Below are 19,194 nucleotides of genomic sequence, written 5' to 3' on the forward strand. Positions count from 1 at the left end.
TCATGTTTGTGGTACTCGGTTGCCTCACTGTCGTGATCGGCCTTTGCACGATTGTCTTCTTACCAGATACACCAATGCAGGCTCGTTGGTTGACGAAAGATGAGAAAATTACACACCTAAAGCACGTCTGTGTCAATCAGACGGGCATTCAGGATAGCAAATTCCGGTTCAGTGAGATTATGGAAGCGCTCGTAGATCCACAGGTGTATCTCCTTGTTCTAGCGGTCGCTTTGGTACGTTGAGTGCTTCTCCGACGCTTCCATTGCGCTGGACGTGACTGACCCCTTTCGTGCAAAAGTTATCGGTTTCGAGCGGCGTAGTCACCACGTACTCGTCTACACTCATCAGAAACATGGGTTATAGCGGTCCTCGAGCTGCCGTGATGAACATACCATCTGGAGCCGTTAGTATGTTCTTTATACTGCTTGTAGGCTACGGCATCCGAAAGCAGTCTCATCGATGGGCCTGGATCATGGCTTGTATAATGCCCGCGTAAGTCCTCTGAAGCACATCAATCACTCCGCCCACGTGGTTACGGAGCGTATTTACCATCGAATACAGCATTATTGGTAGCGCGCTCATGTCATTTCTGCCCGTAAGCAACCACGCAGGTATGCTAGCCGGAATCTATCTTATGAACGCTATCGTCGCGCCGCTCGCCATCTTCTACAGCGTATGTACCACCAGCATGCCACATCGCTCATGCCATTCTTGCTAACGCGCAGCTTCCAGTGGACAGCCGCAAATATTGCAGGCGCAACCAAACGCGCCTTCTCTGCCGCTATCGTCAGTGGCTCCTTCTCCATCGGCAACATCATCGGTCCGCAGACGTTCCAGGCTCGAGACGCGCCACAATATCGCCCGGCCAAGCTTGCCATTATGGGAACTCTGGCAGGTTGTGCTTCTGTGACTTGCACGTTATCTGCGTACTACACTTTTGTGAATCGCAAACGGAACGTGGTCGATCAAACGTTGGAGGAGCAATACATGCAGCGCGATGTATGGCAAAGGCTTACGGATAGGGAGAATCCAAGGTTTACGTACGTGTACTGAGTAAAACACAAAAGGTAATTACACGTCGGTCTAGAATCTGTCTATTCGGTACAATCTGATCTATGTTGTTACGAATGTTACAGGGTAGCTTGCTTGTATCGGGCAGATACTGCATGATACCACACTTTAGATGCACGATAAGGCCGCATCAGCATGGTCAGCACATTTAGCGGCCTGATCAATGCCAATATGTTCACGCCGCGAGATACCAATGCTGCACCTATCAGATGGCCTCATATACAAGGGTCCCATTGTGACAGCTTCGCGAATCGGATCTCCAGTACCGAAGGATATTCGATCGTGCCTGTTTTGCAACGGGGCTGTTTCTAGATTCGTTTCGCCAGCGTTGCTGAAGAATAAAATACTCGTGTCCTGTAGAAGTCCCACCAGTGAATCAGCTCATCTTCTTCTCTACATGTGCTTAGGGTTTCCAGAACAAGACGAGTGTCAACCTCAACGTTTGGTGTGATCATCTCAACATCTGGAACGTAAATACAGCAGCACCGTCCTACCCGAAACGCGCCAAAGCGACAGTTTCTAATCATACGCAATGATGTTCGTACTATAAATTTCCTACATTCAATGACGTCCTTTGTGTATCGAAGCATGCTGAACGCGATCGTGCGAGATGTGTGCGTGGTGAACCTCTGACTCGTCTCGGGTCTCGGTGAGAGTGAGCCGATCTAGTAAACTTAAGCGCTCCATGATTCATCACGAACTGTCTTACACCGCGTTAATGCATCGCTCGAAGGCAGGCAGACATCTCCGAACTTTACGTGTCCGACCTGTGTCTCTTTGATCATGATGAAACTGAACGGAATTGCAATACTCTCTTCTATACGAATTCGAAGCAACGTTGAGTGGGTCTCCGAAAGAGGAAATTGTAACCACCGTTCAGGTGATTGGAAACATCCAGATGTCAGCCCCATTGGGGAATCCAAACCACTGGCGCTAATCGCACCAGTCGAGGGATTTCTACGACACGTCCCACAAACCCATACGACAGTAACCTTGTCGGCGGCAGCGTGGTGCAAATTTGCAGCTTTGGGGACGGATTGTGGGGTCCCGCATTTCTCCTCACTGGGGTCGACAAATCATCATCCCCGTGGAGCCCCGCTAGCGGCTTGCCTACCTGAATCGATGTAGAACGCGGGCCAGGACAGCGATGCTAGGCAACTGTTATAAGGCAGGTTCCTGATCGTTCTTCCATCTTCCAGCATCTGTGCCTTTTTACACTTCCTTGTAAAGTTTCGGTGTTGTCAAGGTCCGCAGTCGGAAGGCACTGAGGAAAGGATTGAAAGATTCATTATGGACGCTACCGTTCGCAACGCGTCGCTCACTTCAGCGCAGGTCCGCACACAGGCTGCGTACAAAAACAGATGGAGGACGTTGCTTCATAACCCAAAGCTCTTAGTCATTGCCTTTTTCGCTTCGTAAGAAATCGTGCGGTCGTATTCGCAAGGTCTGGCTGATTCGTAATAGCTTTGGGGGTTTCGAATATGGCTACCAGCAGGGAGTCCTGGGACAGTCCCTCGTCATGACACGATTCATGGACAACTTTCCATCCGTCGTCAACTCGTCTTCAGCTACTGGCTGGTTGACCTCTATTCTACAGCTGGGTGGAATTTTGGGCTCGCTATCGGCTGGTGTACTTAGTGAGATTTTCTCGCGTAAATACACCATGTTCAGCGCCTGCATCTGGGTTGTCCTTGGGTCATATCTGTACATCGGCGCCAGCCACCACAGGCCCAGCCTTCTGTATGCGGGCAGATTCTTCACCGGGATTGGGGTTGGAACGTTTAGTGGTAGCGGACCTTTGTACAATGCCGAAATCGCAGCACCGGAACTGAGGGGTTTGATCGTCTCGTTCTATCAGTTCGCGACCATCCTGGGTATCATGCTCTCCTTCTGGATCGGATATGGATCGAACTACATTGGCGGTACTGGCGAAAATCAGGCGAACCTCGCGTGGCAGCTTCCCTCCATCATCCAAGGCATCCCAGCCGCCATTCTTGCTTGCGGTATCTGGTGGTTGCCATTCTCTCCTCGTTGGCTAGTCAAGAAAGGTCGCGATGAGGAAGCTTTGAAGACTATCAGCTACCTTCGAAAGCTACCTGTTGAGCATGAGCTCGTACAAATCGAATACAAGGAGATCAAAGCTGAAGCGCTCTTCGAGCAGCGTAACTTTAAAAAGCATTTCCCCAACCTGGCTGCCAAGGAGACGGGAAGTGTCTGGGCGCGAGAGTTTGCCCAGTACTACCACATTGTTCGCACTTGGGACAACTTCAAGAGAGTTGCTACCGCTTGGCTTGTCATGTTCTTCCAACAATGGTCTGGTGAGTTCCGTTCCACGACCAACCTTTTGAGTCGACCTAATATCCTGCAGGTATCGATGCGATCATCTATTACGCAAGTAATATCTTCTTGTCCCTCGGATTAACTGGAGGCACCCAAGCTCTTCTCGCCACCGGTGTTACTGGTGTGGTATTCTTCGTCAGCACCCTTCCGGCCATGGCTATTATCGATAAAGTAGGCCGCAAGCCCATGTTGATCGTCGGTTCCGTCGTCATGTTCTGTTCTATGGTCATCGCTGGAGTCATGGTTGCGAAGTTCAGGCATGATTGGGTAGCACACTCCGCCGAGGGCTGGATCGTTGTTGCGTTTATCTGGATCTATGTCGGCGCTTTCGGTGCCACCTGGGGTCCGGTCTCCTGGACTCTAGTGTCTGAGATCTTCCCGCTCTCTATTCGAGCCAAGGGTGCCTCCATTGGCGCCTCGTCTAATTGGGTATGTCTTTTACTATAGCTAGCTCATGAATCTGCTGACCACTATAGCTTAACAACTTTGCCGTCGCTTGTAAGTCTTCTCGGTACAAAGTAGATACGTTCTTCAAAGCAAAGGAAGAAGCCTTTCTACCCTCGTTACACATGAGAAAAATATTCGTCCTTGGCTTCGCTTCTACCCAAGCGAAGTGCGATCATTCCATTTTCATTGCGACATACACTGATCCTGTACCCTAGTCTTCGTACCGCCAATGCTCGAGAACTGGGCTTGGGGAACTTACATCTTCTTCGCCGTTTTCCTCGCCGTCGGTATCGTATGGGTCATTTTCCAGCTTCCGGAAACAAAGGGTGCGACATTAGAAGAGATGGATCGCGTGTTCAACAGCCGGACTGGTGCGGAGGACGCTATAATGCTCGCCGAGGCTAGGAGGGAGATCGGTCTTAGCATGACACTTGAGGACGATGCGATCAAGGCTGTCAAGCACGCCGATCAGATCCTCGAGAAGGGCCACGAACGTGTCGAGGAGGTTTAAACCAGGCTATTTGTCGAGCTGAATGACCTTCGTATGAGCGCGCTCTAGAGATTACTGCCAAATACACTTAGAAGCCATGCAAAGAATGCGCTTCCCCAATTGTCCGGTATGATCGTGTATACGTCCCTTCTGGCTTTTTTGGCACATGCTCTAGGCAGCAAAGCTCGTAGAGATGCAGTGATTTGACCAGACTTGTTATTGAGGGTCGGGGCTGGGAGGGTACCACGATACATACGAAGATCGTTGTCGGACCTCAGGTGATCGAAAATCTAGAGCTTATTTGGATACATGATGCTCTTGTATCCACCACACCTAAAGTGTTGGGCCCGAATGGATTACCTTCGCTGTGGAACAGGGCGAGAGATCTGCGCTCGATGCTAGCATCGGGATTTATTATTAGCAAAAGCGTTCGGGACGGTGAGCAACATCGTTGAAGGTGAATGAGATATCACCAGACAATAGTACTGCGCCCGATGGTCTCCAGCGGTGCAGGCTTGTGCACGAAGATCTTTGATCCAACATCTCGCTATATCCCTCTACTCTGGTAAGAAAAGCAAGCTACTTTTAGATGAGTCAAATTTCTCTTCTTCGTTGGATACTTTCCAAAAGGGGTTTTCTTCCTTCTCAAGAGTAAGCAGACTCTGACTCTCTCGTAATGTCTGTCCGGGGACTCCCCCTTCGGGTTTAGCGCAGTCCCTGCGCTTATCCACATCGGGCATCGCTCCTCGCCCCATCAACCCGCCGTAGTTCACTATGAAGATACAGTCTTCTTATTATAGAAAATCTACTTCTTATTGCGTTAAAATGTGTTGGGCTGCGCTGCGAAAATTTTTTTTTTTTTTTTTTTGAAATATTTCACAGTTCGTTTTTGTGGTTGAAAATTGAATGACCCCGAGGAAACAAGAACAATAGACACTACAACTCAACTCGCGAGTACATAGTAGAAGCAGTATCAACAGATCAAAAGTATTATGAACTTACAAAATTTAGGTACATCTGGAATTCCCTATAGACATTGCTACTGAAGTAAATGTAAACTGCTGACTTTTCAACTTTGCTTTTTCCGTGATCCTTCGCGACGCTATTTTTAGAGCCACTTGCACCTCAAACGGCGAATTCTGACCCCTCCATCTGTGAATTTCGATTGCCTACCATCCATCAACAGAGCATTTTTTTGCACCCTATAATATTATATGCGTGCCTGTTCGCCGAACTGTAATATGGCTAATCGAAAGCTTTCGAATCACGTGCTATGTTAGCCGAAGCGAACGTCTGGTTCCTACGGAGGAGTCGAAAGAAATACGACATAGAACGAATACGAGACAAATCCCGAACGATCCCACCTCCTCAGCTCCATAAGAAGCCTGCTGTTCAACCTCAAACATGTACTCACCAATACAAACATATAACTACATGACCCAAATTAGCGCACGATGAATTCCTCCAATCTACCAATAAGAACCCATCAGTCATCTACAAACTTCATCCCCCAATTCTGCAAAGCATGTCTAGCCTTCGACGACGAGCTGTCACGTATCGAGAGCCTCATCGAGGAACCCGAGCCACAAGCCAAAAGCGACAGCGTCCCAGGTCCAACACAGCAACTCATCAGTCTACCGCCCTTCCCAATCAGCAAAGCGCAGCATATCTGGGACCACAGCGCTGCGTGTCGCTGCTGCCGGAGTCTCCGCGATTACGTGTTAAGGAGATTGTTCTCTATTGTTGCTGCTAATTCCCCGAGTACTCTACATGCGCTGTCGGTGAGCGTTGCGTTTCTGCCTCACTTCCCAGAATCCACCGTGCCGCGGTTATTGCTGAAGGCGGGCGTCGACATCATCGCGAAGGAAACAGACTCGGAACATGCACCGGGCGTGGATGAGTTTTACTCCACCACTCCATCGTCGAGAGATGGACTGCTGGTGCGAGCCGTAGGACCGCGCATCGATTTCGCGCAGATGCGCCAGTGGATCAGCGAGTGCCGCGTCTCTCACGGAAGCGAGTGCTCGCGATCACAGCTTCCTAATGACTGGGGGCTTGTTGGCCTCGATACGCATGATCTGGAGTTTTATCTTATTGACGTGCATCGTATGTGTCTCGCCGTCTCGACGATGAAAGCTGCTCCGCCGTATGTAGCGTTGAGCTATCGCTGGGGCGATCCGGCGTGTTCAACGCAGTGCCGTTTGGCCAATCTTGCGACGATGAAGGCGCCCGGGGGATTGATGAGCGAACATGTCGTTTTAGCTCCTACGATCCAGGACGCCATCACTTTCACGAGAGAGGTCGGGTTCCGTTATCTTTGGGTCGATGCATTATGCATTGTCCAGGATGACTACGAACGGAAAGCCACATATTTAAGCCTCATGGGTACGGTGTACGCAGATGCTGCGCTTGTACTAGCAATCCTTGAAGGAAACGCGGATATGGGAATCGCGGGAATCGGGCATGATCGCGATATCTCAGACACCATCACCCTCCCTACTCGAAGTCTAATCAAGACTACACGCCGCATCACCGGAAAGGAATCATTCAGCGACAAGACGTGGGCTACGCGGGGTTGGACGTTCCAGGAGGGACTGTTCGCTAGCAAAATGCTCACCATCGACAACTTCGCTTCCTGGCATTGTCCATGTGCGAACTGGATGGAGGAGGTATCACGGCCTCCGCAATTTATACACGAACCTCCTTCCCAAGTATCGTCAAAGCAGCCCGGAAAACCGCAAGTAGCATCGTCCACGTTCCTCGACTTCCCCCGCGTCCCGTCATACATGTCCCTAGCAGGCTACGCGCAACTGATCCAATCCTACAACAACCGCTCACTAACTATGGACTCAGACGCTCTCAACGCAGTAGCCGGCGTGACGGGGCGTCTTCACAGCCTTTTCCCAGACGGCTTCGTGCAAGGCCTTCCTCAATTCTATTTCGACGTCGCGCTTCTCTGGAAGCCACGTTCTCCACTACGACGCAGGGTCGACGCACCCGGTGCGCCTGCGCTCTCGTCCTGGTCATGGGCGGCGTGGCACGGCGATTTGGACCTCGACGCGTGGTCCGATAGCCACCTAGTCTACGACGAGCCGTTGACGTCACGAAATAACCGCATCGTCGACTGGCAGAAGCTGCGCTGCGTGAAGACGAAGAGCGGCGAGACGAAGGAAGAGTGGCAGCCGATTCAATTCACGTTCCACATCCCGCGGGGTCGATTCGAGGACCCATCCGTCACCGAAATGCCGTGGGCATGGCATGCTCACCAGGACGAAGATGAAGAAGAATTAGCGCATGGAAACGTAGCGAGCAGGTACTTCACATATGACCCAGACGACCGCAAAAACCACATGCAAGACATGAAATTCCGCTTCCCCTTTCCACCGCTTGAAAGGCTCCGAAACGTCGATCGCGAGAGTTGGCATGTGAATCTGTTAAAGGGGAAGGTGCAAGTGGCGTCTTTGAAACTCGACACACAATCACTGCCTAACCCTACCTCGGCGTATAGCGTGGAGGATGCGCACCTCGTGAATGGAGCAGACGAAAAGATAGGCTGGCTCCGGCTGAATCTTTACGACGAGCAGCGGCCAGCCCATGGTACGGAGTGCGAGCTGGTGGCGATTTCCGAGAGAGTCGTGGATGCTAGATATCGGCCGTTGGACACGCAAGTCAAAGATGGTGCTTGTTTTTATCATGTATTGTGGATTGAGCGGAAGGGCGATGTAGCGTATCGCCGGGCTTTGGGGCAGGTTGAGAAAGTGGCGTGGGAGCGGGAGTGTGCTGGAGAGATCGAGATTATTTTAGGTTGATACAGTCTCTACCTGTAGGTAACCAAGCAATTACAATCCGATACCCAAACACTCTTCAAAAAGTCCCTAAGGATTCGGGCCGTGGAGGTACATGGGGTGTGTGTTTACAATAGGGAAATAGTTGTAGATAATGGTGCGCACAGTTTTGGTAAGTCCGAAACCCCACACGTTGGAGAGTTCGGGGAATTAAGCGGATGAGCCGTCACGGTTGGCGAGGAGGAGGAGGAGGGATTGGGTTTCCCGGGCACGGTGTAGGGCGTGGGGGAGGAAGTTGGGAGGGAGGATGTGTCGGCGGCGTCGTAGTAATTGAGGGTTTTAGCGTGAGGCTGATTCGAACTTGAACAGATTGTGTCGACGTCGAAGCGCATTGGCAATAAAATAAAGAAAAGGGAGAAACAAGAACACCAACGAGTATCCTGCTCGTGAGGGTATCAAGAGAAAACGAAGAAAGAAGAAGACAATATGACCACAACGGGTAGGTAGCAGACACTCAACAACGCATAATCATCCTGAGAGCCGGCGATTCCCTTTTTTAAAGTCACACTCGCCAGAGGAATACCATCCTGCCTAAACTTCCCCTCCTCTTACCGTACTCGTACCACGTTCGTGGCCTTTCCGTCCAATGGGTGTGAGTATTCGTTGCTACACGAGGCCTGAATCCGGGCTGCGCCTCAGGTTACTGTGCGAAACGCGGTAGAGCACCCCTAGTGACAACGTACAATCGCTCTCTCGAAACAGAGCGCTAAATCTCAGGTAGAATATGGGGTATCATCTCAAACGCAGCGCTAAAACCAGGTTTCACGAGGAGATGCAAGTGCGCGAACATCAAAAAATACTTTAGGCCCGAGTATGTTTGTCCAGCCCGTCTATGCGAGGATCATATTATCCTCATGATTGAGCTGCCAAAGTCCGTCGACTTCATGCATCCTGTATCTGCGACAATGGACTGTTCATTTGAACTGAGGTCTGCAGCGAGAATCCGTCGGAGTCCGCGATGTTGAGGATCTTGGGAGGTGGTTGGTGTTTCACGAGCGTGAGAAAACATCCGGGCGTTAAACCATACACGGGACGTGGTGTTCGTGCCTTCCATGTTTCGCATGAATGAGCGACAGCACTCGACCAAAGTTTATGAGTGGATCTCGATGCGATCAGCAAGTCCTACGAGCAATTGGAGGCCATACTTATCTTTGCCCTTCGTTTGTTATGACCTACTTTAGATGTAACATTCTAGTGCGTACACATGGGTTCTGCACACAATTCGCCTTTTCCACTTCAACTCTCCAATTTGAGCTCGTTTGACTCGGTTCCCAAGATTAACACCGCTCCATCGCATTTTCCAATACATCCCAACTGTGAGTGACGAAGTCCCCACCGAAACCAGCACAATTGAACAACTGCAAACAAAGCCTGTTGTATTGAGCTAGTAGTGAAGCCGATAAATGTAGACATTGCATGCTGGTCAACGTGCATGCACAGTCAAGCAAGCCCGTGGTCGACGCTTCGTTCCAGCGACACGTCTATCTGGCTCCAACCGCCGTTTACGTTTGAGTATAGGGGCTAGACTAGTTGCTTCAAGCTGTTCTCGTAGCCGTCATGTTGACATGCCGACCAGACGTCCAACATTTCTGTGTAGCAGGACACTCGGGCCCGTCCTGAAGAATTTCTGGAATCCAAAACAAGAGCCAACAAGGCCATTCCTTAAAAACCCAGTCCCCGAAAACAGCATCACCGCGCCGCACCCCGCATGCCCATTCGAAACACTACCAAAAGCCCGTCTTACATCATCATCGTGATTGCTTCCAGCGTTGCACAAGACCTCGTGCCGCATTCAGTACAGTCAGCACCGCGCCGCCCCCGCGCTCGCCATCTGGATCTGTACCCACCGCATCTGCGACGGTCTTGCACCAACACAGCAACAGTGGCCTGCATACGAGGTCCGCTGTGCTGCGGTGGCGGCATCTCGCATCGCAGCCGTATCACAACACAGTAATCCCGTATGCTGCGGGCGTATGGGCAGTCTGCGGGTCGAGGCTCTGGGCGCTCTGGGCGCTCTGGGCACTATAGCAGATAGATTGCGACTGGGGTTGGCGCGGAAACATAGATTGTGTACTTTGCGCGCATGGTGTGATAGATGGCGGTGATGATAGCACCCGCGGTGGTTGCAGAGTAGAGCGAGGTAGAGGGCACGGTTAAAGCAGCGCGCGTCGTTTGTTGAGTTTCGTGGTGCTGGCTGTTTGCGGCGGAAAGAGCGACTAGCGACTGCGGTATTCGCCGCTAGCTGGAATTGGCGTTAGCTTGGTCCCCCACCAAGGGAACACATGGGCTGCAATCAGGACGTCGTCGACCTTACCACACTCCACCAACCCGGGGCGAGCAATAAACATGGCTTTGGCGGGAACGCTCGAGCTGATTGAGCGGGACGACGCGGGACATGTCATAGCTACCTTCATCGAATCGGCGGCTGGCGAGGGAAGAAGCAAGGTTGATGCTGTGGTGTGTCGCAGCACATTTACTTGACCAGAATGCTCTCTGACCACAACAGCGGCCCGAACAAAGGAAAAGCTATGCACAGCAGCTGCTTGAAGTGTTTCTTCCCGCAGGATATCCGCATACTGTGACAGAAGACTACATACAGTGCGTTTCTTCAAGGCAGGGGCGAGGACACGCGCATGCCTCTGCACGTCACCCCGTCTCACAAGCTGATCTCGACGCTCGCCATCAACAGGTACCAGATCTACGTACGCAAATCCTCACGCCGCTTCAAACAGCCTCGAGACATGTGTGATTGACAAGTTCCGCTTGCTCCAGGACTCCCTCCAAGCCTTCTCTTCGTCGATTGCAGGACTCCTCTCTTCACGCGCTGTCCTGGAAGGTGAGTCAGGCATGTCGATGCATACACGCACTTTTCATATACAAAACAATGAAGTCACTAGCGAGCCGGTACCGGGGCCCTGGATTCGTATCCTCAGACACATGACACCAGGATATAGATTGCTTCCGCATGGCCGTACATCCCGCTCTCGCCGGATCAGCAAGCCGTTTGATACCTCGGATGGCATCCGTGCATCTTGTAAAGGAGCTGTGGATCGTGTCTCCTCAGGAGACATGAGCTAACTGGCGGAATAATAGGTGTAGGTGTTGGTAACGCCGATGCTTCGCCAACGGCCGCACTGCTGCTCTCGGTACTGCAGGAGTCCATGGGGAGGATCGCAACCATTCTCTTCGCGCATAGGCTGGGCACATCGCTGGAACCGGAATGCAAAATGTATAGACTTGCAGCAGACATCTTCAACGATGCCGCCGTGGTTCTAGATTGTCTGTCGCCGGCGTTCCCTAAAACAGCCAGATTCCTGTTATTGTCATTCTCGAGCGTCCTTCGGTCGTTATGCGGTGTATGCGCAGGATCGTCCAAGGCGAGCTTATCTGCCCATTTCGCGAAACATGGGAACTTGGGAGAGCTCAATGCTGTAAGTCATCGCTTTTTTATTATCAGAGGATGCATGGCGTGATGTTCATAAACGTGCCTGGCTCACCTTCATCTACCCACATAGGCGTGAGAGCTTGCATGATAAAGCCAGTGCTGATCACCCTACAGAAAGACTCTAGCCAGGAAACTGTAATATCGCTCCTAGGCATGTTGGTAAGTGTCCTAAATCTCTCTAATGCAGAGTACCGTTCGCTTGTGCCTTCTGCTGCACCGCCATCGTCGCGGTATACCATCGTATCCCGATGTACATGCTATGTTTTGCCAGCTAATCACCATACAGGCTGGGAGCTTAGCAGTGTCACAAATAAGTACATCTATGGCCACCTGGAGTACGCTCATTGCTCTGCTGTCGGTACATTTAGCGACGAACTATGCTGCGGTGAAATCTGTCAGCATGCGCAGCCTGAACAGGCAAAGGGCTAACGTAGTGCTGAGTAGCCTTCTGCAGGACGGTCGAATCCTGTCGCCAGCCGAAGTCTCCGCCAGGGAACGGATTTTCGAGCGTGACGGAGCACTACGTTGGACTGATGGTAGCCTAGTCGGTCACTGCAAGATCGGTGTGCCACTGGATGATTTGCTCAACTGTATGGGGCACCACCACAAACGGTCAGGCGCGCTAGACCTGCAGTATCTCAACCTCTCCGATCTGGTACGACTCTATCAAGACGAGGCATATTTGCTCTGGTGTCGCGGGTCCGATGCCGTAATCGTTCTAAAGCAAGAATGTACTCCGCTGGACCAGCTCAAAGCGTGGACGCAGGCGCTTTTGCTGGCTCGCAAGGGAACCATAGACTGTAAGCCCAAAGATGCTGAGCATGACACATCAGGCAGGCGACAGGCTGAGCTCAGATTCGCCTTGGAGGAAGCGCAAAAGTTGTTCAATACGTACGAAACAAGACTACGGGATGCTGGATGGGATCTGGATGTCGCTGTCCTAGAAACACGGCCCGGCGTGCGGATACAGATTGAAACGAAGAAGACAGTGTGAGACCGTCGTCAACGGAGTTTCTGCCGGCAACAGCATCCAGATGTACGCAATATCTCTTCGACAGGGTACACCCATTGCTATGTGCGGTTAGGCAGCCTGGAATCGGACATGTATCAAAACCGAGCGGTCGCACGCGGCTCGGAGCGATTTGATCGACGACAGCATCATGTATCCCACGCTCCCCATGTTTCGCGGCGCTTGCCGCCAAGATTGGCCGTTTGAACCCAAGCACAAGTCGTGACCCCCACATGTCACACTGTTAGAGAGATGTGATCCACCTGTCACGTTTCACTCTGGCAAAGTAGCGCGGATGTGTGGTCCGAACAACACAAGGTGAAGGCTCTTCGGAGCAGTGGCCTCAGAGTCCGGTCGGCAGCAAGACCGTATCGGGCGATGAGAATCCTGCTCCCGGATATCTGGAACAGCGTTCTGCGAGATGCAGAGGCGTAGAGTTGGTTAAGACGGATCATCCCACGCAACGCACAACAACGCATTGTTCTGTGTTGTACACTAGGCATGATGCAATTGCGAGCCAAGAGGCGTTGAATTGTCGGGGTGTTTTATTATTAAAAAGTGGCGTGGGCAGGGATTGTGGTCAGATCTCCGGTTGCGATGCGGCTAAAAGCGAGCCAACTGGGCGGTGAGGCGGGAGAATCGCTTCGCAATGCCCACAATGACAGAAGCGCATCTCCACTCCAACATCATGTGCGTGTGATGTGTTTTGTGCGGACAGAATTTTCTGTTGCACTCTTCTGCTGGTAGCATCGCTTACAGCCGGTAAGAGCACGTTGGGACGGGCTGGCAAATGTGGCTTCAGGACGTGAAGAGGCTCTTCAAGCGTGGGCGCGCGACATGCAGTTGCCGAGGGAGGCGCTGGAGCTGTCACGCAAACGGACACAATGCCCGTGTTGGTGTTGGCAACACGAAAGCGAGCGGATGATTAAGACGATGTGGGCCCCAGGCGCACGTCCCCTGAATCGGATGCGGTAGGCTTCTAGAAGCAATCTCGAATTTTCTGTGCATGGAAGGACGGAGCACGGTGATGAAAGTGGAACAGGGGGGGTTGGTGAAACGTCAGCAGCTTGCAACGCGGGTCGCCCCTCTTTTACCGCCGCGCCAAAGCAGTGGTGGGCACAAGAGGACGGTAGCGATGGATGCGGTGTGGTCGTCGCAGCATCGAACGATGGCAGCGTTGCACGCCCAGCAGGCGAGTGGGCACCGGCGCTGGCGAGGGCGGATCTCGTGTGGATCTGCGTGGTGTTGAGAGGGCTCGCGCGGGCCCGTTCATTACGGTAAGAATCAGAGTCGGCGGCGCGTCAGGCAGGGTGTGGGAGAGGCTCGCGTGTGCCTTGGCCCCAGCGATAGGGCGAAGAGTCAGCCAGGACGAGATGTGATGGGCGCGCGGCGGCTATTGGACGGGGGCGGCAAGGAACGGGCATGGAGCGCAGCCGGGCGGGCGTGATGTGAGCACTGAGGGTCGGCGTCACGCAATCCGAGCGAACAGTGAGCACGTCGCACGACGTTGCATGGCATCGTCGGTCTCGCGAGCGTCGTCTTTGTGCTCGCAGCTCGCAGCGACGTCGACAATGCCATTGGCACGGGCGGGCTGGCCGGAGACAAAGCGAGGCAGGCCCTTCTCAACGCACTTCGGCCGGCCTTCCTCTGGCGTTGGTAGGGCGCTTTAGCGTTTGCGGTGCTCGCCTGGGCATCGTGTCCTCGCAACGGGCTCGTGGCACCGACGCGCTGGACGTGCCGCAGAGGAGGGGAGGGTGCGAGACAGCTGCAAGAGGCAGTCTCTCTGCTGCCGTGGAGGAGCAAGCGCGGCTCCGTGAGCGGCGGCCCTGTGGTGGATACAGCAGCGTAGAGTGCAGGCGGGCGTGATTCTGGCTCTCTGGCGCTCTGGCGCTCTGGCGCTCGCTGGGCCGGTGGCGACTGGGCCCGCCTGCTGCTTAGCGTCTCAGCAGGGGCGCCGTTAGCTGCGTCCCACGGCGGCGCTAGAATTCTTCGATCCTCGTTCGATGGCGCGTGCCCCCAATGAGCTTGTTTACTGCTGCTGCCGCTTTAACGCGCTGTGACTCTCGCCGCCCCGTCGCTCTGACAGTGCGCCATTCCTCATTCCCTAATCCCTTCCACCCCAACCCACTCGATACGCCGAACGTGCTCCCTCCTGGCCTGCGCTGACCTGCCCCGTCCGCCAGCCCAGGTCCAAAACGACACACGCCCCAAGCCTGACTCCTGCGCCCTCCCGCCGCTCAAAACCACGCTGAGCCGCACCCCGGGGCTGCCTCCTCCACGAGAGCTTGCTTGCCAAAGGCGCTGCTGTCTCACCTCCGCCCGCTCACAGCCTGCACACGCCCAACCACCCCTCGACCACCACGCTCCCGACCTGCAACCCGCCGTGTCCCCGCGTGCGACACCAAACCCCCCGTCCAACGTCCTTGCCCTGCCGCCTGCCGCCTTCGAGAAGACGCTGCAGAACAGCAAACGCGAGGTCCTGTGCGAGTCCGGATCCCGCCTAGCCGCAGCACACCTCCCGATCGTGCTCCTCCACGCGCCAGTGCCCTCGATGACCCCGTCGCTGCGATAACATCCGCCCACGCCATCGACCTGCCACTGGGTTCTCCGAACCTCGTGCCACCACCCGTCAAGCTGGCGCAGCAATTCCGCCCTCAGTGCTGTTCCTGTGAAGGCCCTGACCGCGACGGTAGAAATAGCGCCCGTCGGGTGTACAAACAGCTGCGGAGAAGCATTATGAACTCCAGAAAGACTGGCACCGCCCCACTGTCAATACGAACCTCATCCTCCACCGCCTCGTCGCCCACCACGTCGACGGCTGAGCCCGACGACGAAGACGTCAAGATGTCCATGGCAGAGTACCACCCGCCCTCGCGGCCCTTGACCGTGTCGATACCACGCAGCATCGCCTCTGCCTCCAACCGAAGACCCAACCTCTCCGAAATCCTCGCAAACACCGCTCCCCCGCCCTACACACTCAGCTCCTTCATGGCCTTCCTGTCCCAAAACCACTGCTTGGAGAATCTCGAATTCACAATGGATGCCTCTCGGTACCGAAAACACTACTCAAAGATGGTCAACCGCCATCCGGGCACTCCCATCTCTCCTCTCTCTGATGAATGTGCATACGTGTTGATGCTGTGGAGACGCTTGATTGACGCCTACATCCGCGAGTCCGGGCCTCGAGAGGTGAGTGACCTACCCAGCTGTCACTGTATGTTTGCTAACTCAGAAAGGTCAATCTTCCGGCCGACGTCCGTGACACCCTGCTCAACCTCTCCGATTCGTACGTTCCGCCGCACCCCTCAGCATTGGATGAGGCCGTCAACAAAATCTACGAGCTCATGGAGGAGAGCGTACTCGTTTCTTTCCTCAACTCAGCATCACCTATGAGCGCTTTGGCATCAGCTGTTAGCCACGACAGCCACGACTCGAGCGCGACCCGTTCTTCTACCCGGAGTTACGATGAACGCACGCTCTACCACGCTCGCACTTCCGCTCACCCTCCCGTCCACCAGCGTGCTTCTGCACCATCCTCACTCACCTCCAACTTCATGCACGCACGCCCCTTCTCACATTCTCGCTTCAACTCCCAACCGGCAACCTCATCGGCATCACCCTCTCGCGGCGCACTAAGTTACGCCAGTGGTAGTGACGCGTTGACCGACGACTCTGGCAGTAGAAGCCCATCAGGCATGAGTGATCCGCTGACTCCACCGGGAACACCGCCAATGAGCGACTATCCGATGACCGATTTTCAGCAAGCCTACTACGAGAACGGATCGAACAGTGGCACTCCTAGCCCCCGGACGAGCCGAGGCGAACATAGTGGTTTGGCGAATGCGACCCGAGACAGCTGGAAGCGAGTGAGCAGTAAGCTGTGGCCGAAAAAGAGAAGTGGTGGCCACCTGAGAGAGGAAGAGCAGGGAGTTGTGGAAGGAGGACTCTTCTGATTCGTTTCGACCATTCTGCATCCTGGATTTTCATCCTTTGATCCGGCCAGTATTGGATCAGATCATAGTAAAACGATTACGACAGTGTGGCAACAGAGCGACTTGCATCTGCATTGGGCTGCATACCCCGGCGTCACTTGTCATATTTTTCCTGCAAGGCGCATTGGCGATTTCACATCTACATCACCACATTCAGAGTGGTTTTACATTGGATCTACAATCGGCATCATCTTCGCTTCTAGATTCGGCGTTTACACCAATTGTGTTATAAAATTTGGGGTTTGGGACCGTGGGGGCTTCATTTTGGTTTTATCTGGATACCCGACCGTGCGGACGGGCTTGGGATCACGGCGTTCTGCTTCAGCTTGCAACGTCAGGCTGGGAATATTCCAATCATCATGACGGAAGTGGATACGAAGGGGTCCGGGCGGCTATTGTTTTACTATATTGTACATTTTTGATGAGTCAATTCTTCACGTATGCTGGTCCTGCAGAAGGAACTGGTCGACGAGGTGGATCAGATATAGATCCACAATACCCGCTCTATTGCAGAGCCAGCGAGCATTCGAACTTGATCTACTCGACCGCAACTTATTTACGCATGCATGTTTTGGCTCCGACGTGACGTTAAGCTACCTATCACGCTCTGAGACGGCAACTCGCGTGGTGAGCACTTCCGACGATAGGGCTTCTTGGTCTTGCCGCGAAGGAGCGCAGCAAGCGGTGAGACAAGGCCGTCATTCACGCACGTATCCCACACCACGAGGGCTTCTAGGAATGTTCTACACATGTAGGTATAACAACCCAACAACTCAGTGCAGCTCACCCCCACCCCAACACATGCTAAGCACCTTTTTGAGCCTCCTCAGCCCAGCGTCTTCACTCGGGCGCCGCATCCCCAGCTTTTGCACGAAGGACCGCAGGATGATATGTTGGTGGCGGGCGACATCAGTGGGGCGGGTGAGCCCGCTGCTTCCCCAGCGCAGCAGCGTGGACAATGGATGACGCGAGGTCCCTCAATGTTCATGTAGGTGAGATGGGAAATGTGTTGGCCAGTATAGCGTGTGGGGGGTGGCATAAGACGACTGTTTAGCGACCATGTTTTTGTTGGTATGATAACACGAGAGAGGACGCTCGCTTGGGAATGGTGCTTTGTGGGGAAATCCTCAAGGCGGAGTTGAGTATGATACGGGAGGCCCGGTGATTGGGACTCGGACTGAGGCTGTGGTTCTGCTCGCTTGTGGCCGTCGGTGATGCATCCGATGGTGCTCTGGGCTGTAGTCCGAGGCGAGGGACATGCAATGTGTATGTATTGGTTTTGCCAGACCGACCGATGGCCCTACACTACAGGACGCTCGTCCCTTGCTCCCATTCCCCATCGATCCTCCCAGACGATATCACGGGCCAGCCGTAGAGTCATCAATGTATACGTACCATAGTAACATCCGGCTCGCGCGACATAACACCCGCCTAGGCATAGCTAGACGCGCGCAAGCCTGATCCTTCTCGGTTTCGTCGGCCTTCCCACCCTCCGAAACCTTGGAAGGTGCGATACACGCCTGCGCTTTCCGTATCGAGTGCTTGCTCGTAGGATTCCCCAACAGCGAGCCACGTGGCTGCGCACGAATCACGCGTAGGCATGTGCTGTCCGTATTCCATGGTTGCGAGGTGAGACGAGTGCCGAGATCGGTTGCATGTAATTCCGTACAAGGCGACGTGCATGAGGATTGAACTTTTTACGTGCTAGACACCTCAGTGGGCGACGCTGAAGGCATCGATGGGCCGCATAGACAGTAGCCCAAGTTGGGGGTCAAGAAGATACAGTGTAGCAGCTCAATCTCGACCTCACTCTACTCTACATGCACACAAACACTTCTTCCGGCTAGGCCACTACCGAGGTACTGTAGTACACCGCATCTCGATTTTCTGCATGCTAACGACCTAGAGAGCGTGCATGAGGTTAGATGAGGTACTAAATACCTCAGTAGCACGACGTCGAGCTCCAATGCAGACCACGCCCCACAGCACATGGTCCGTCCGGGAGCGTATGCACACCACGAGAACCGTCTGCGAGATGGCTCAGGGTCCACTTGGTAGTCGCACAGCAGTACTGTGTACTTGCTCGCGCGAATACGCACCGAGTGTTCAGGTTTCTGCTCAGAACGAGTTGCAACGGTCCGTGGTACCATGCAGGCCTGGCCATGTCTTCCTCTCACCTCATCCACGATGGCCATGACGAGCACCAGCAGAACCAGCACAGGGGCAAATTGCGCCCCAACGCACGCCCAAGTCGTGCACTAAGTCGGACCTGAAGCCAAAAAGCGGAGCTCACGGGGTGTTGGCGGCGCAGACATGTTATTAGACCGAGCAGTCGGCAGGCACGTGGTGGGGTGATGATGATGGGTGCGATCGGCGTTCCTGCGACCGAAGGTTTCTAGAAAGCAAACTCCCCGAGGAACGAGTCGTTGCTGTGTGACGTGACGTAGGCGATGGGCGATCGATCCAGTGGAGCAGTGGAGGCAGGACATGTGGAATGTGGACGCGAAATGTTGATCGCCCGGAGGTTTACGAGTGGCGGCGGGCCTATCATGTTG

General features: G+C 53.7%; 5 protein-coding genes across 5 annotated transcripts; all 5 read left to right on the forward strand.

The window, feature by feature from the left end:
* Positions 1-613: 613 nt before the first annotated feature.
* On the forward strand, positions 614-1,053 carry N0V89_002530 (uncharacterized protein; the record flags this gene model as incomplete). The annotated part of the gene is made up of 2 exons (XM_056211339.1): positions 614-673; positions 733-1,053. 2 exons carry the CDS (start codon positions 614-616, stop codon positions 1,051-1,053), a joined length of 381 nt encoding a protein of 126 aa, XP_056074812.1.
* Positions 1,054-2,590: 1,537 nt separating this feature from the next.
* N0V89_002531 (uncharacterized protein) lies at positions 2,591-4,369 on the forward strand (the record flags this gene model as incomplete). Its single annotated transcript, XM_056211340.1, has 4 exons — positions 2,591-3,389; positions 3,440-3,840; positions 3,888-3,909; positions 4,074-4,369. 4 exons carry the CDS (start codon positions 2,591-2,593, stop codon positions 4,367-4,369), a joined length of 1,518 nt encoding a protein of 505 aa, XP_056074813.1.
* Positions 4,370-5,802: 1,433 nt separating this feature from the next.
* Positions 5,803-8,157, forward strand: N0V89_002532 (uncharacterized protein; the record flags this gene model as incomplete). Its single annotated transcript, XM_056211341.1, has 1 exon — positions 5,803-8,157. One exon carries the CDS (start codon positions 5,803-5,805, stop codon positions 8,155-8,157), a length of 2,355 nt encoding a protein of 784 aa, XP_056074814.1.
* Positions 8,158-11,791: 3,634 nt separating this feature from the next.
* On the forward strand, positions 11,792-12,632 carry N0V89_002533 (uncharacterized protein; the record flags this gene model as incomplete). Its single annotated transcript, XM_056211342.1, has 2 exons — positions 11,792-11,797; positions 11,925-12,632. 2 exons carry the CDS (start codon positions 11,792-11,794, stop codon positions 12,630-12,632), a joined length of 714 nt encoding a protein of 237 aa, XP_056074815.1.
* Positions 12,633-15,383: 2,751 nt separating this feature from the next.
* Positions 15,384-16,600, forward strand: N0V89_002534 (uncharacterized protein; the record flags this gene model as incomplete). Its single annotated transcript, XM_056211343.1, has 2 exons — positions 15,384-15,836; positions 15,884-16,600. 2 exons carry the CDS (start codon positions 15,384-15,386, stop codon positions 16,598-16,600), a joined length of 1,170 nt encoding a protein of 389 aa, XP_056074816.1.
* Between the last annotated feature and the right edge of the window lie 2,594 nt (positions 16,601-19,194).

This window comes from Didymosphaeria variabile (genome assembly GCF_027946475.1).
Source record: "Didymosphaeria variabile strain IMI 356815 chromosome Unknown scaffold_2, whole genome shotgun sequence".
Taxonomy (NCBI): Eukaryota; Fungi; Ascomycota; class Dothideomycetes; order Pleosporales; family Didymosphaeriaceae; genus Didymosphaeria; species Didymosphaeria variabile.